Source organism: Lycium barbarum, chromosome 9 (genome assembly GCF_019175385.1).
Source record: "Lycium barbarum isolate Lr01 chromosome 9, ASM1917538v2, whole genome shotgun sequence".
Lineage (NCBI taxonomy): Eukaryota > Viridiplantae > Streptophyta > Magnoliopsida > Solanales > Solanaceae > Lycium > Lycium barbarum.
Genome location: NC_083345.1, coordinates 29,944,518 through 29,961,428, shown reverse-complemented (window position 1 = coordinate 29,961,428; position 16,911 = coordinate 29,944,518). Strand labels below are relative to the sequence as shown.

The following is a 16,911-nucleotide window of genomic DNA, read 5'->3' as shown; positions in this document are numbered from 1 at the left end:
ATCTATAACATCGGCTCTACAAGTAATTCTAGGAATACCCTCAAATAACGGATTATAACAACGTTGAATGTAAGTAACAAACCCCAAACCCGAGGGAAAGGAAAACGGTAAACAATCATAAGCTACCATTTTAGCTATTTCTACACGCTCTTTTTTCTTGTCATACTTAAAATTTCTACCGGTTCGTGGATCTATCGTCATTTGAATACCCCCCACATTTGAACCCGTTTTCTCTCCCCAAATATCCATATGTTTGGTTCTCATATGACCATTTAGTGTACCCGTTCCACCATCCTTACCATTTCCTTGCTTAAAACTAAATACTTGTCCACAAATGGTACATGTAGCTGATTGGTTTTCCCTATTCTTAGTCATAAATTTCCAAACTTTAGCTGTTGGCTTACGAGTTCTAGGTGGTTTGTCTTGTGTATATGATTATGCAGGACATGTATCTCCTATGGGATTTTCGGGGGGTTGTGTTTCATCATCATCATCTTTATTAAAAGTGTCGGTAAAATGTTGTTGTATTGTCTCATGATCTAAAAGTGGACTATTTCCACCAACATCAATACCTAAATTAGGTGTTTCTTCCACAAATGGTTCCTCATTAAGTCCACCCCTAACAATACCACTACTACTACCGGCACCACGTCTTAATCTCTTTGACATTATTAAATAGAATTAATTTAAATCACAATCAAATAAATCACAAGAAAATAAATTACAACAAATTAAATTGCTAGAATTAAATTGCGTAAATTAAATTGCAAAAAATAAATTGCGTAAATTAAATTGCGAAAAATAAAGATAGAGTTGGAACGAAGATACCAAATTGCCGGATTAATTTCCAACAAAGTGAAGGCGGCTAGAATTGCAAATCCACCAAAGCTACTTCGGATTGTTGCAAAATCACCAACTCTACCAACAATATTATAATTGTAAAATTAATAATTGAAACTAGAATAAGACTATAATATTTATTTGAGAGAAATTTAAAGTGGCTAATTATTGCAAAGTAAATATAATTGAGAGATTGAGATTTGAGACTTGAGAGAAAGAGAAGAGTGAATTGGTGTGGATTAAAATGAAAATGAAGAAGTGTTTATATAGGGTTGGGGAGTGGGTTAAAGTGTTTAAAAAAAAAGTTTGGGGGGTTGGGGGAGGGGGAGGGGGGGAAATAAATTTATGGACCGTTGCCAACGGTCCAATAACGTCCATAAGTGCTGGGCTGCAACGGCTATTTAAAAAAAAAAAAAAATTAACCAATTTAACCGGTCCGGTTCCAGTTCCGGTTTTAAAAAAATCGGAATCGGACCGATAATAAATAAACGGTTAGAACCGGTTCCGGTTTTACGGGTTAAACCACCGATTTACTCGTACTACGTAGAAGAGAATAAGCATGTATAATTAAACAATAAAAATGAGAAAAGGACAATAGTGCCCTCCTTCTCACGAATTTGGATGATCCCAAGTACCATTGGCAAAGAATCTCTTGGGAAATCATTTCTGTCTGCTTCACCTCACTCTCTCATTATTTAACCACTACTTTCCCCTACTCTTCATTTTCATTCTCAGAACATAACATCTACACATAAGCCACCAAAACACTTCTTTTCTTTATCTTTTTGTTTCATTTTCCAAGAGCAAAAAAGAAAAGGAGTGAGAAAAACATTGGAATAAACATGTCTTGTCAATATTTAACCCCGACCGGTTCTCTCAGATTATCCCTCACCGCCCGCCGTTTCGCGTCGAATTCTTCTGCAACTAAACCTCATAATTTCCTTAAATGTGAGCTCTACTTTACTACTCTTTCCTCTTTTTTCTTATATCATTTTTCTTGTAGTTCCTCAAGTTATTACGTAGGTTGATTCCATAGTCAAGTTACCTCAACTAGTACAGTATTAGTTTTCTGAGGGGGATTGAACTTTTCAACTTCTTTTAATTGTATACTCCATTATTCTTTTTCATTCAATACTACGTACTAGAAGTACTCATTCAGGGCGGATTTAGAGCATAGCTTACTGATTCAGTTGAACCAGCTGAACTCACTAGCTTTGGTCCTAATCATAAATTTATGTTAAGAAATTTATTGAATATGTAAAAAATTATTAATTTAGAGAGTATCTCATAAACTTCAAATTCTTTCTCTGCTTCTTAGTGAGAGTATATATTACGGAATATTGAAAGTCTTAAGTGCAAATCAACTTACAGGCCAGGGGTGTTGTACAGAAAAAGTAGTAAGTTTCAGTTCCAATCTGCAGTGCAATGCGGTTTCAAGACCTCGTACAAAAGGTACCGACAAGATCCTTTTTTTTTTAATGTAATATTTTTGACAAAAGTAATGACAATATTGATTTGTTACGAAAACGCAGAATACAAAGAGGTGTTGAGAAATGGTTTGCCAGTTATTAAGTGGGACGACAACGTGGAGGAAGAAGACACAGAAGAAGAAGAAGAAGAAGAAGAAGAAGAAGAAGAAACACACGAGGTGGTTTGAAAAAAAGAAAATATTCCCGATAATTCAGCTTACCCCAAAATTTATATAAGAAAATTTAAAAAGATGAAGTATTAAAATATCCTAGATAGGATTTGTCTCATGACGTAAAATAACTTGTGAACCCTTTACCGCTACAATAGTATAATCCATTATATCAAGGAAAATTCAACTGTTTATATAGTAATATAAATAAGTTGCTTTTTTGTCCTATTTGCGCTATTTAATTTTCCAACAAAGGAAATTTGAAGTTTTGAATCTCACTTTACCTAGTTCTGAACAGTGTAAAAGATATTTAAATTAGCTATCAGGTCAGCTAAAAGATAACTGCATATAAAAGTGAAATCAATAATAGGAAAAATAATTTCCAAGTTACATGCTACGACATGTTAAATTACACTGATAACGTAAAAAATCTTTGGAGTGTCAGGGTCTATGAGTTAATGCATTCCTTTAGACATATACTTGATTTTTTATTTTTTATTTGGTTGCTGTTGTGGTGGTTGATTTTTAATGGAAAATTATGTTACGTAAAAGGTGTACACATCAAATAAGATAAAGGAACATATTCATGCCGTCCGGTTAATGCTTCAATCCATGGAAGATGGAGAAATAAGTGTATCAGCTTATGACACAGCTTGGGTTGCACTTGTGAAAGACATTAATAATAGTCCTCAATTCCCTTCAAGTCTTGAATGGATTGCCAACAATCAACTTGCTGATGGTTCGTGGGGTGACAAATCCATATTTTTGGCTCACGATCGTATCATCAACACATTGGCTTGTGTTATTGCCTTGAAATCTTGGAATGTGCATCACGACAAAAGAGAACTAGGTAATCATGTTACGTAATCAGTACATACTAGTTTATGCTAGTATCAATAAGTAAGTACCATTCATTATTATATTATACTCCATTATTCAATCTCTCTAGCTATATCATGTGGAGGTAATCATGTATTCTCTTTTGGCTTTTCTTTTTTTTCTTTTTTCTTGGGATAGGAATGTCATTTATTAGAGAGAATTTAAGCAAGATTGGAGATGAAAATGCTGAGCATATGCCAATTGGATTTGAAGTGGCATTCCCTTCACTAATTGAGATTGGAAGAAAGATAGGCGTTAATATTCCGGATGATTCTCCTGTCTTGAGAGAGATATATTCTAGAAGAAATCTGAAACTCACAAGGTAGTCACTTTTAACTTATTAATTAATGTCACCAAACCAAAAAGAATCAAACATTAGAATAATAAATTAACGTAAGAATTCGTACCACCTATGTACAGTAGTTAATTAGTGATAAGTAAGAATTTGTACCATTTAAGTACAGTAGTTAATTAGCGATAACGTTCAAATAAATAAAGTATATTTTGCATTTATTGATTTTGTACAAATATTGTGATTTTTTTCCGACATCACTCTTTTTATTGATTTTCCCTTTTTCCTTTGTCAGAAAAAAAAAATTACTCCCTCCGGTTCAAAAAGAGTGATTGTGAACTTATATGGTTCAGAAAAATATGACATACTGTCTTTAAGTGTCTAAGTATTTCACCAATTTCTGAAAGTCACTATTAATTACATCATTAAATTCATACTTATTTTAAATTCTTTTCTTAAGATCGCTCTAAATGAACAATCAAATATTTTGTTTCTCTTAAACTCAATTATAGCAGTCCCAGATTATATACAATGTGGGGAGAGATCTAGCTCCTCTATTTTTTTTTCAAATATATTGCTTTATTAGGTGATGTAAGAAAGTGGAAGTCCTTTTTAACTTTCCATGATTATGTGGGTGCAATAGGATACCCAAAGACATAATGCACAAGGTGCCCACAACATTACTACACAGTTTGGAAGGGATGCCAGATTTGGAGTGGCAAAAACTACTTCACTTGCAGTGCGCTGATGGGTCTTTCCTCTTTTCTCCATCCTCCACTGCCTTTGCACTTATGCAAACTCAACATCATAATTGTCTCAATTATCTCACCAACATTGTTCACAAATTTAATGGCGGAGGTACGTCATATATATTAATAATAACAACAGATTCAACTGGAATTTTTTTTACTAATATAGATATGTAATAGCTCACATTTGTTCTAACATATTTAATTTAATTTCTAGATTCGTTCTCTTTTAGTACATTTCTCCTTTTTTTCCTATATTTTTTCTCAAGTGCTAATTTGGATATTTGTTTCCTTGTTTTTTGCTAATTATTTAGTTCCTAATGTATATCCGGTGGACTTATTTGAGCACATTTGGATCGTTGACCGATTGCAAAGACTTGGAATCTCTCGATATTTTGAGGCAGAAATTAAGGAATGTATTGAGTACGTCAATAGGTACGACATAGTACTACTACAAGTACGTTTGGGAAATCTAAGGACTATACTCCCTGGATTATATTATTTGATATTTTTATCTTTACTTTTTGATTCGAAATAATTAGTGTTTTATATACTCAATTAAGAAGATATTTATTTTAAACCTAGCTACCACTATTTACATATTCCAATGAAGTTCTAATTGTCAATTACATTCTCTCTCTATATATATGAGTATATTAAATAGGTTCTTAGTATTTCTGTAAAGACATTTGATATGCACATAATGTTATGTCAGATTGCTTACAACCTCAAATTCTTATGTTCTTTATGCGTATCAACTTACAAAGATACAAATTTAATTAAGAATAAGTTAATCAAAATCTTTCTTAGTTTCTAGGAGTACTAAGTCATTTCTTAAAGGGCGTACCAAAAGCAAAAACACCAAATAATATGAATTGTTTGCCTTTTGCATGTCTCCTAAAAAACATTACCCCATTCGTCCCCAAAATATTGTCATGTTTCATTTTATGCGAGCCAAATTATTATATGAATTTTGACCAATATTTTGAGATATATTTTTTTATCATATTAATATGAGAAAAATTACAACTTATAATATTTTTCATATAGTTTATAAATAGGGAAAAAGGCCAAATATACCCATTTACTTTGTTTTATTAACTAACTTTACCTTCCGTTAGTGATAGTGGATAAATATACCTGCCATCTACAAACTTAACACTTATACTCAATGGAAAACCCCAAATCTTTTTAAATTACTAGATTTAAAAAAAAAAAAAAAATATATATATATATATATATATATATATATATATATATATATATATATATATATATATATATCAATTCCCTGACCCGCCCCGACCCACGGCTATTAAACACAGGCCCCACAGGCCACAAGTCAACTATCGCCGGTCCCCATTCCCGACCTCAAAAGAATGGGGTCGGAGTGTACTCGCCGTCGTTCTCGCTGCCATCGCCACATCAGCACAGGGTCCGGTTTAGCTCCGGCTCCGTCGCCGGACGCTGGAGCAGGCTTCTCCGTGCCGGTTTCGGAACCTCTCTGCTCTTCTGTCCGAGGAAATTAAAGAGAACATCTAAAATGACTGTTGGGCAGAGCATAAGGTTACTCATTTCTCCGATAGATGCATTGCACATTTCAGAATTCCTTTGCTGGGTAATTAATACACTTGATATAAAAGCCTATTCAGTCAAAATTTGTTTTTATTATTTCCAGTTGTTAGCATTAAATCACAATCACTTAGGTGTGGTACAAGGACAGTAGCTAATCTGTAGTATCAGTTAAATGGAGTCAAACAAATGGATATTTGAAATCTTTTCTTTGCCCGTCTTTGAGACGATGCATATGAAATCTCTGCCTTTATATAATCGGCTTCAACTGAAATCTTTGCATTTATATCCATCCCTAGATAAAGGTATACTCAAAGCTAAGATAATTGAACCATTAAAATATGGTTGATTGTGCTATGGACGTTAATAAGTCTCTTTGTTGTACTGGTGATGTTCCTCAACAATATGGTGCAAAACAGAGTTGGAGGAAGAAGCAACTCTGTTGTGTATTTATAAGCTTAGTTCAGACATATGGTGATTTATTTCCTTTTGTTCAGTTGGACTTGGATTAGCAAACAGAAAATTGTTCTGGATTTATTGATGATGAGAAAACCCTTTTTACTGGTTGAAGATCAAAGGCATTTACTCTGTTTTACCTTGCAATGTTCTTAAGTTTTTTTTTTTTTTTGGCGGTCGGAAATGGGGACCGGCGATAGTTGTGGGGACTGTGTTTAATAGTTGTGGGTTGGGGCAGGTCAGGGAATTGGATATGTTTTTTAAATCGGGTAATCTAAGAGTATTTTTGGGATTTTCCATTCAAATAGGGGTATAAGTGTTAAATTTGTAGATAGCAGGGTATATTTTTATCCATTATCATTAACGGTAAAGTTAGCTAATAAAACAAAATAGAGGAATATATTTGACTATTTTCCCATTTAAATATCTAAATTACAATTTCAATATATTAAATTAATCTAATCTAATTTAGCTTCGAAGATTTGGCAAATTGACTTTTAAAGAGCTAAACATCAACTAATATGAGACGGAAAGAGTAATTAAGAATAATTTGACTAAATTACCCTTATTTATTCTTTGATCTCATTTAATACTAATTTTTCTTTCGCCACATTAATTTCTCTCTGTATTTATTTGGGAAAGCCTAAGGTGGAAAATCAATAATTAATTATACCGTAATTCTTTAAAATAATAATAAGCATCTTGAATCAATTAGTTTTTTAACCATGAACAGTAAAACGGACAGAAGGGAGCAGTACAGGACTACTGTCGTAATTAATACACGTATATTTCAGATATTGGACAAATGAAGGGATCTGCTGGGCTAGGAATTCCAGAATTCAAGACATTGACGACACGGCCATGGCTTTTAGACTTTTAAGGTTGCATGGCTACGTGGTTTCTGCTGGTTAGTCCTTCACTAAGACCTGTCTATGTTTCGTTCTCTTCATACAATTGAATCATTTGTCCATTGTCTTAGTAATGAATTTAAGTTACGTACATGATTCTCTAAATAAAGTTACTTTGTCAACGTATGTAATTTAAATAGTTAGATAAATTCTTACTTTACTTTTCAAATTTTCTATCAACCAGTACCTGTTGTGCTAGATCAATTTTACTTGATCGTATAAAAAGTATGTATACTATCTGTTTATAAAACTTTAACTCTATAATAATTGACAAATTACTTGTATTTCTCTTGTTTCCAATAGACGTATTCAAAAACTTTGAGAGCAAGGGTGAATTTTTATGCTTCGTGGGACAATCGAACCAGGCAGTTTCAGGAATGTATAATTTGTTTAGGGCTTCCCAATTGATATTTCCTGGAGAGAAGATACTTGATGATGCCAAGAATTTTTCCTTCAATTTCTTGCAAGAAAAACGAGCGCAAAATCAAATTCTAGACAAATGGATCATCACCAAAGATCTCCCTGGAGAGGTAAAACTAATATTGGAGGCCATTAATTAGTTTAGAAAATTTATTTATAAAAAACCAACTAAATTTGCATGGAATTGAACAAATTAGATTATCAATTTCAGAAATCAAACCAATTCTTTTATGAAACATAATTATTAAAAGAAATCAAAATGTAAATAGATTTCACAAAAAGTATAGCTACCTTGCTCCAAAACCATTTTCCCAAAAGCTAATCCGAATGTATGACGAGTGACACTTGCTCTAATGTATGAGTACCTTAACCACCAGCCCGATAAGTTGAAAGGTAAATAAAAACACTAATATAGTCCTACTATGTCGTGGGCTTGGGTTGGAGGAAAAAGAATCCCTACTTTATCTAGAGGATTTCTTTCATCCTACCACATTTTTATTTTATTTTATTTTTTTTGCTGGGTAATGTGATATTTCTATTGTATACCAGGTAGGCTATGCATTAGACATACCGTGGTATGCCAATTTTGCCCGGCTAGAAACAAGGTTCTTCTTGGAACAATATGGTGGTGAAGACGATGTGTGGATTGGCAAAACCTTATACAGGTAATTTAATTTTGACAATTAGTTTTCTCAATTAAAATAAATTAGCCCCTTCTTTCTTTTAGGATAGGATATATATACTAGTACATGTCGAAAATATCTCGTACAGATTAAAAGGTTATCATATCAAAATTATTGGAATCTTATTCTAAACATATCCTGGTAAGCTTTGCATGTCGCTAGTTGTCATCTTTTTTTCCTCATTTTCTTTACTCCATTAAGTTAAAAATGTCAAAATATATACTTGTGATATTTTCCACACCAATTTTTTTCTTTTTCGGAAAAGTAAAATTGTTTAACTAAAAGTTTATCTACTTTCATTGTCCATTATATATATATGGCAGTTATCTTTTAGTGTTTTTTTTTTTTTTGATATAAAAAAGATTGACACCTTTTTATAATTTATATTTTTTTTTAATCTGTTGTTTATTTTAATGAATATTTTTATAGGGAATAAAAATATCATAACGTGTCTATGACTATAAATTACAAAAGATACTTTTTGTACATATAAAGAATATTATTAATAATTTGTATTCATCAAACATCCTATATATGAAATAAAACGAAGAGAGCACTAAAATAAAGCGCCTACAAATACAATAGAATGCTGTCAGAAAAGTTTTTAAGTATATTATTGTCGACAAAGATAAGGACAAGTAATAAGCTCTAGACACTTTTCGTCTTTTTCATGGAAACCAACCTACGACGGTAATATTGTTCGGCGATGTTGTCAACATGCGTAATGAATGTGAATTATGTGATATGCATTTTTGGTTGAAAGGTCAAGTCAATGTGTAAACATTTTAATCGTAAATGAATTTTGGCCTACCAATAAACTCCTGAAATGTCCTAATCATCTTCATCATAACTCAATTTTGGCCTGCCAATGAACACGTGAAATGTCCTAATCAGCGCACTTTATTAATAGCCATTTGGTATTCGTACTTATTCACTTTTCAGGATGCCATTAGTCAATAATAACATATATCTGGAGCTGGCAAAATTGGATTACAACAATTGCCAAGCACTGCATCAGCTTGAGTGGAGAAGCATTCTCCAGTAAGTCTTAGTACTTATATTGAGTGATCATGCACCTTCAATATGGAGATTAATTAATCAAACAAACAATAATAATAATTAACAAGATGCATACAATTTCATGAATTAGGACAAAATGAACGGGGCACTAGCTAGCTAGATCCTGCTGATCTAACCAGAGGCAAATCTAGGATTTAAAATCAACGGGTTCAGAATGATTATGATATATTTATCGACTTTTGGCATATGTGCTCCCTAATTGTCTTTTTTTATTAGCCTATCGATGATCTCCTAAATTGAACCTGCTTAATCGAGAACATATTCTTATGTACGGATCATCATATCCAACTTTCAGGCATTAAGATATGTTTCAAGTGTGGGTGATTATCATGAGAGTTTCCAAACTCTCATGAAGTATACATAGTTCGAACAGAAAGTAACGGGTTCAGATTGTTGAAGTGTGTGACCATTGATCAAAAAACTTAAGTTGTTAGAGAGCGTGTACTTTTATTTACTTAATTATATTGTCAACATGTCCCCTCATGTGCGGGCCTGATTCTTTTTTCATGAGCCAAGCACGTGAAAGTAATCTTTGATAATGCGTTGCGGTGAGATTCAATATTAATCATATATAGGACTTCCGCTTGCTCGGATACCATGTTGAAGTGTGTGATCATTTTTTTTTTTTTAAATCAAGATTTGATGTCCTGATGGTGTATAGCTGTTAAAGAAAGCACCTGGTGCACCTGGTGATGTATAGCTGTTAAAGAAAACACATTTTCATTTACTTAATTAGATATTGTCGACACGATGAACCGGAGGAACTTAAGATACCGGATTAATCCTTACATGATTGCACGCAGGTGGTACAAAGAATGTGGATTAGGGGAGTTTGGATTGAGCGAAAAAAGCTTATTGGTGACGTACTATTTGGCGACGGGGAGTGTATTTGAACCAGAAAGATACAGAGAGCGGCTGATTTGGGCCAAAACTGCTGCTATTATGGAGACAATTAAATGCCACTTTGAGGAACACAAGACTGCTTTTCTTCACGAACTTGCGCACAGCCGCAGCAGCTTACACTGCTTGAATTCTTATGCTAGGTAAAATCCAGTGCTACAATGCCTAACTCCTACCACAAATACAAAAAGCTATAGATCAGTTCATGCATGCATTCTCTATTTTTTATTCAATACTTCATCCATTTCATTATATGTGTCTTACAAGTTTAACTACGCGCGGAGTTTAAGAAAGTATAAAATTTTTTTGAATTTTATGGTTTTAAACTAAAGATGCACATGTGTAATGCACTAAAATGTCTTTTGAATAATCTTGTGATCTTAAATATGTTAGGTGGAATGTTAAAAATTACTTATTAAATATAAAAAGAGACATTTTTTAAAAAACAGATTGAAACAACAGTAAGACGCATAAGTTGAAATAGACCAGGTAACTCCTAACAATGCAAGATTCTTGTGTCTTAGAAGAGGCGAATTCACTAATTAAAATAAATGGGTTCAGAATGAACATGATATTAATAAAACACAATTCAAGATAAGAATAATGATTGTTGTTGAACCCAGGGCCGAATGCAGCTTGTTGGTACCAGGTTCATATGAACTCAGTACTTTTGGTGTGGAATAGGGGTGGCAAATGGGTGGGTTTGGTTGAAAATGGTCTGAACAAAAATGGGTTGGGTTTCAAACTGCCCATATTTTATGTGGGTAGATATGGGTTGGGTGATAAATGGTTGGGTTGGTTATGGGTTAATCCATATTATACAAGTGTAATATTATTTCAAGTGTATGTTTATAATTTTTTTCCTTTGTCAAGTTAAATTAATTTTTTCATATAAATTTCAGGGGTGAGGGGTGGGGGTAAGAATTTTTTTTTTCAATTTTTATAATTTTTTTATAAAAGTAAAATATATGAAATTGATTTTTTTTTGGGCAGGGCGGGGGGTGTGGAGGTAGGGGAGGGGGTAGGGGACCAGAAATTCTTTTCCATTATTTATAATTTATTTTATAGAAGTAATATATATATATATATATATATATATATATATATATATATATATATATATATATATATATATATATATATATATGAAAATTGAAATTTGGGGGGGGGGGGGGGTCGTGGAGGGGGTGGGGCAGGGGTATGAATTTTTTTTTCCATTTTTTATAAAACTTTTATAAAAGTAAAATATTTGAAATTGATTTTTTTTTTGGGGGGGGGGGGGGGGGGGGGTGGGGGTCGTGGAGGGGTGGAGTGGGGTAAGAATTTTTTTTTCCATTTTTTATAAAATTTTATAAAGGTAAAATATATGAAATTGAATTTTGGGAGGGGGTGGGGGTAGGGATCGGAGTGGGAGGTAAGAACAAAAATTCTCCTTTTTTATAAGCTTTTTATAAAAAGAAAAATAAAGTATATAAAAAAAAGTGTGTGAGGGTGGGGGGCATGGTGGGGTGGGTGGTGGGGTAAGGGTTGGGGTGGGAGGTAAGAAAGAAATTTCTCATTTTCAAAATGAGTTGTTATTGCATGGGTCTAGTGTGTTCTTATATGGATACTCATATTTTACTCATATTTGCCCATATTTTTATGGTTTAGAGAGAGACTTGAAGCTCATATTTACCCACCTGAAATATGAGTGACCCAACTCACTAACATATGGGTAAAATGGGATAATTTTTTAAATATGGGCTCAAATTGCCACCTCTAGAACTGTGGAATATAAATTTATTATGTAAGAATTCACTAAAATTACAATAATAGTAGATATGAACTCATAATTTTGAAATTATAATGAGTTAAATATTAGAAACTTTAGAGATTGAATCCATAAAATTTAGATCCTGAATTCGCCCCTGGTTGAACCGAGGAATCCAGGGGCGGAGCCAATAAGGGGCAAGGGGCCCCTTCGGCGAAAAATTACACTGAACGTACAAGGTTAAAATTATTTTTTATGTATATATAGCAGTTGTTGAACTTTCTTAGCTTATTCATGTGTTTACTTCTTTATATTGTTGAACCCGAAATCCTTTCTACATTTGTATCTGAGCCTGGGATACTGTTCCAGATGGACTAATATTGATGGATTTACTATTAAAGAGGTGACCCTTTTTTAGTAATGGCAGGTACAAGACAGGAAGGCTCGTCGGGACTCTACTCGGAACCCTAAACCAGATCGCACTGGAAGCCTTGATGATTCACGGCAGAGACATCAATCAACCTCTACGTCATGCTGTTAGTCATACTTATTTTTTGCAATATTTCGTTTATTAGTTCATGAATCATTGAAACGTGGTTAATATTCTGACTACAGGAAAAAAAAAAACCTAAAATTAAATATCGTTAATATTGTGATTTGTGAACTATTGTATAGTGGGAAAAGTGGCTATTGGAAGAAGAGGGAAAAGGAGATGCAGAACTCGTAATTGGTACGTTAAATCTCAGCGCCGGCATGTCAGATGATGAGTCGCATCCTATGTATCAAAAGCTCCTTAATGTCACAAGTAGAGTTTGCCATCGTCTTCGACTCTTCCAGCACTCAAAGGTTAGACCTACAATATACTACCAACCTAAGCTCAGGGGCAGATCTATGTAGTGGCGTGGGAGTGCCACACCACCCGGTCGCCTCGGTGTAAACTATGTATGTGTATGTATATATCTATAAGAAAAGGTATAAATAATAAGGATGCCACTCGGAGTAAAAATGTAGCCCATGGTGCCAGTGGTTAGGCACCACCTCTTTCGCCCTAAGAGGTGCCAATTCGAATCCTGCTGGTCTCTTTCCTTATTATCAATTATATTGACTAAGTACTTTTTCCGAGTTCATGGTCAAAACTAAAAGATTTGAATCTCGAAATCTAAATTGAGCCACATATATTGGGACAACTTGTAAGCTTGAGTTTATATAATATTTGAAATAATATTTGGCTATGTAACTCAAACAAATAACCTGAACCGCAATTCAAAGTTGATCAAACCGATCAAATGCTTACTTTATTTGGACCATATAAATTAAAATACATCTACATTTATATCAAAGTGGCACCCGGAATCTCCAAATTCTAGATCCGCCTCTGCCTAAGCTTACATCACACATTACGATTTAAGTTAGATATTCCCTCTATCCCACATTTCTGGTTTCAAAAGTCAAACGCGTTTTTTTTCTTTCAAATTTTAAAATACTTTGAATTGATATTTTTGTGACTTATAGTACTTTCCTACGTAGTTTTCAAATTTGTAAATTTTATTTTTAAATATTTAAAGATTTATATTTAAATTCGAGTCAAAATTGAGAAATTCTATTCTCCACATCCAAACGGTCCCATATTGAGATAGAGGGAGAGTGAGCATTTTTTTGGGGAAAATAACACTCTATGGCATTTTGGGTAAAGTATTTACCCGAAATGGCCATAGTTTTTTTTCTTACATTTTGTAGCCTTCATTCCATTTTTTAAAAAAGTTAATTACCCGAGATAGCCACCATCCCTTCCCCCCATATCAAACTCCAAGATGCTATTTTTTCCTTCCAAATCTCTTTTTAATGTTGGTGTTTTTTTAAGGGTAAAGTGTGTATAAAACACATACATTATGTTACACTTTAAACACTGTATAAACACTGTATAACACTGCATAACACTGTAGAAGTGTGTATAAACACCTCTTATACGTTATTATACATTTTTATACAAGGTTTATACATTGTTTACAATAGGTGTATAAAGTTGTATATTGTTGGATAATGTTGTGTATACAAGCTGCGGCCATAATTTGTTGGGTCATAGGTTTGTAATTTAAAAATATGGCTACGCAAATGTAATTTTGTGTGCTAAATTGTGCATTACTAAAATTCCCCCCTTTTTTTTAACTATGAGTGAATTTTTAACTTGTGAGAGTGTAGGGATCTAGTAGTTCAGTTGATTGACTACCTGAACTTTCACTTTGTTGGTGATGGTTCGAATCCCCACGTTATAATGCTCTCCCCATTTCTCCTTCCCCTACCTTTATGTAATAAAAAACAATTTTTGAAAAATAGGAAAAAAAAAAAACTTGTGAGAGTAGCTCAGTTAATTATCATCTTTACCAGATTATCAATTAACGTACAATCAAGAGATTATTTATAATTACTTAATGGTAAGTGACTTGATTGAGTAAATACTTTTGGATGACCTGATAGTAAAAACATTAAATTTTAACACCCCTAGAACATCTATAAGATATGTTACGTCGTTTGACCCCTCTAAAAATGCATAGCTTTTTGAGGATCGATCTAGCACGCGCCCGACGATATTTTTGAAAAATCCAAACGACATAATTCTACAAGTACAGCAGCAGTTGCAACATTATCTCTTGGTTACAGTAAGTTGTCGTGTAATTATTGGATACTATATTTATATAGGTACCGAATGCGGTGGATCAGAGGATTGAAATATCGAGATGCATGGAGATAGAACATGACATGCAACAACTAGCCGAACTCGTGCTATCCAAATCAGATGAAGATGTAGATGTCAATGTCAAACAAACGTTTCTTAATGTTACCAAGAGTTTCTATTATGCTGCTTACTGTAATCCAAGAACAATCAATTTCCACATTGAGAAAGTCCTCTTCCAGAGTGTACTTTAATCATTAATATAATCTAGTGTATTATCAACTTTATGATGGCGTAATAAGAGTTGCATCTTGTATATCCTTTCTGCAATTAAAAGAGTAAATATTTTTTACAATGTTAGGTCATCTATATAACTCCACATGTCCAGTAACCGAGGTGGAGGTAAAGTAGAAGGTCCGAGTTCGACCGAAGCCAGCAGCTTTGGTCCAAATCTTGTAATTGTCTCAAAAAAACTCATTTAAGATGTACAAATTAATAATTTAGAACCCAATAACACAAAAGATCTAGAATTCAGAACTCATTAACTTCAAATCCTTTATTGGCCTTTGTTAATTATAACTTAGAAAATAAAACAAATAACTTGTTACACAAAGTTAAATACATCCATTGTGTAAAAAATTACTTCACATTGTCACCGTACATAAATCCGAACATAATGTTGGAACGTTGACATACTACTAAAGCAAGGTGGGGTGAGCTAAAAGGAACAATCTCTTTTAGGCCAATATATCGAGAAACAATGCTACCATAGTTAAAGAGTTTTTTGATTGAACAAATTTGTGTAGTGGTACATTTGGGAAAGAACATTTGTGCTTGGATTCTCTTGCCAAAAAAGGTCCAACTGTAGTGAGGTGGATGGTAAAAGAAGGTGTGCCTCGAAGCCTATCTCATTTGAAAATGGCAGGCAAAGTGATCAAATTAAAGATAGCACATCAAGATCAACCTTAGAGTGGAGATGAAATATATATTCATCAAAACATTGAGATCTTGTTTCCCCTTTGGGACAAGCAAGGGTCAATGAGACAAGACACATATATACAATCTTCCCCCAACCACTTTGAAATTGTATGCATCAAATCTATGGATCTCCCCACATTTGCTACTAGATACTACTATATTATTAGTACTGGGGAAATTATCAACCTTTAAAATTTCAAAAAGGAAAAAAAATCAACAATCGGGTAATGGGGTATCTGTGGCAATAATTACATGGAAGCTCCATAGCTTTTTAATAAAATTGTTTCAACAACTTCAAAATTTAGATGTTCATTAGGATTAATTAAGAATGGGAATAAGAAATGATGTTTTTTTTTAAAAAAAAAAGACGAAATGAAGAGCCATAGGCGTGAGCGTGACTAGAAGGGCCACAAAAGATTTAGAAAAACAGATTCCCAATGAAGCATGAGAAAGTGCAAAGTGAATGGTCCTGCTTTAATCTTGGATTCAAACAACTTTTTTGTCAATATTCCATATTGAGTCTTGACAAAAGAATACTATGCGTTTATATTGAGAACGAAAATAATACGTTTACGTCTCCAGCTCCACAGCAAAGTGTTACGTATCATGTTGTATGTGTTGAGTTAAGACAAATTGAATATCATATAAGTATGAATCTAACACGTAAAATAGACGTGTCTCAGTTTTGTCAAATTATTCATAAAACGTCACTTTGCCTATCGTGATAACTATAGGTGTATTAATAATCGGCTTTTTTTTTTTAAAAAGAAAAAGGCTTACGATATTTGTCGAATACAAGACTATCTAAGTAGCAGCAGTAGCAAGGGCGGAATTATAGGGGTGTAAGGGGTGTCAATCGAACCCCCTTCGTCGGAAAATTACACTATATATATGGGGTCAATTTTTTTATTCATGTATAAATATTAATGTTGCATCCCCTTAACATATTGGAGAACTCAGCCCAGCGGCTGAGGTGCCTATTATTGATCCCATGGTTGTGGGTTCAATTCTCTATAACAACACTTTTAACCTTTTTTCATCCAGTCCCTTTTTGTTGAACCCTCTTATCAAATGTTCTGGCTCCGCTCCTGAGC

The 16,911-nt window shown here is 33.4% G+C and overlaps 1 protein-coding gene across 3 annotated transcripts; it reads left to right on the top strand.

Moving 5' to 3' along the window:
• Positions 1 to 1,223: 1,223 nt before the first annotated feature.
• Positions 1,224 to 15,136, top strand: LOC132610116 (ent-copalyl diphosphate synthase 1-like). 3 transcript variants are annotated; one of them, XM_060324384.1, is made up of 15 exons: positions 1,224 to 1,788; positions 2,212 to 2,292; positions 2,373 to 2,488; positions 3,032 to 3,329; positions 3,497 to 3,680; positions 4,294 to 4,508; positions 4,714 to 4,834; positions 7,222 to 7,334; positions 7,639 to 7,865; positions 8,305 to 8,420; positions 9,381 to 9,479; positions 10,322 to 10,561; positions 12,596 to 12,704; positions 12,844 to 13,014; positions 14,866 to 15,136. In XM_060324384.1, exons 1-15 carry the CDS (start codon positions 1,683 to 1,685, stop codon positions 15,091 to 15,093), a joined length of 2,424 nt encoding a protein of 807 aa, XP_060180367.1. In that variant the 5' UTR covers positions 1,224 to 1,682; the 3' UTR covers positions 15,094 to 15,136. The 3 variants fall into 3 exon arrangements, with proteins under 3 accessions (XP_060180367.1, XP_060180366.1, XP_060180368.1); XM_060324383.1 differs by having other exon boundaries at positions 12,587 to 12,704; XM_060324385.1 differs by lacking the exon at positions 9,381 to 9,479 and having other exon boundaries at positions 12,587 to 12,704.
• Positions 15,137 to 16,911: the final 1,775 nt, after the last annotated feature.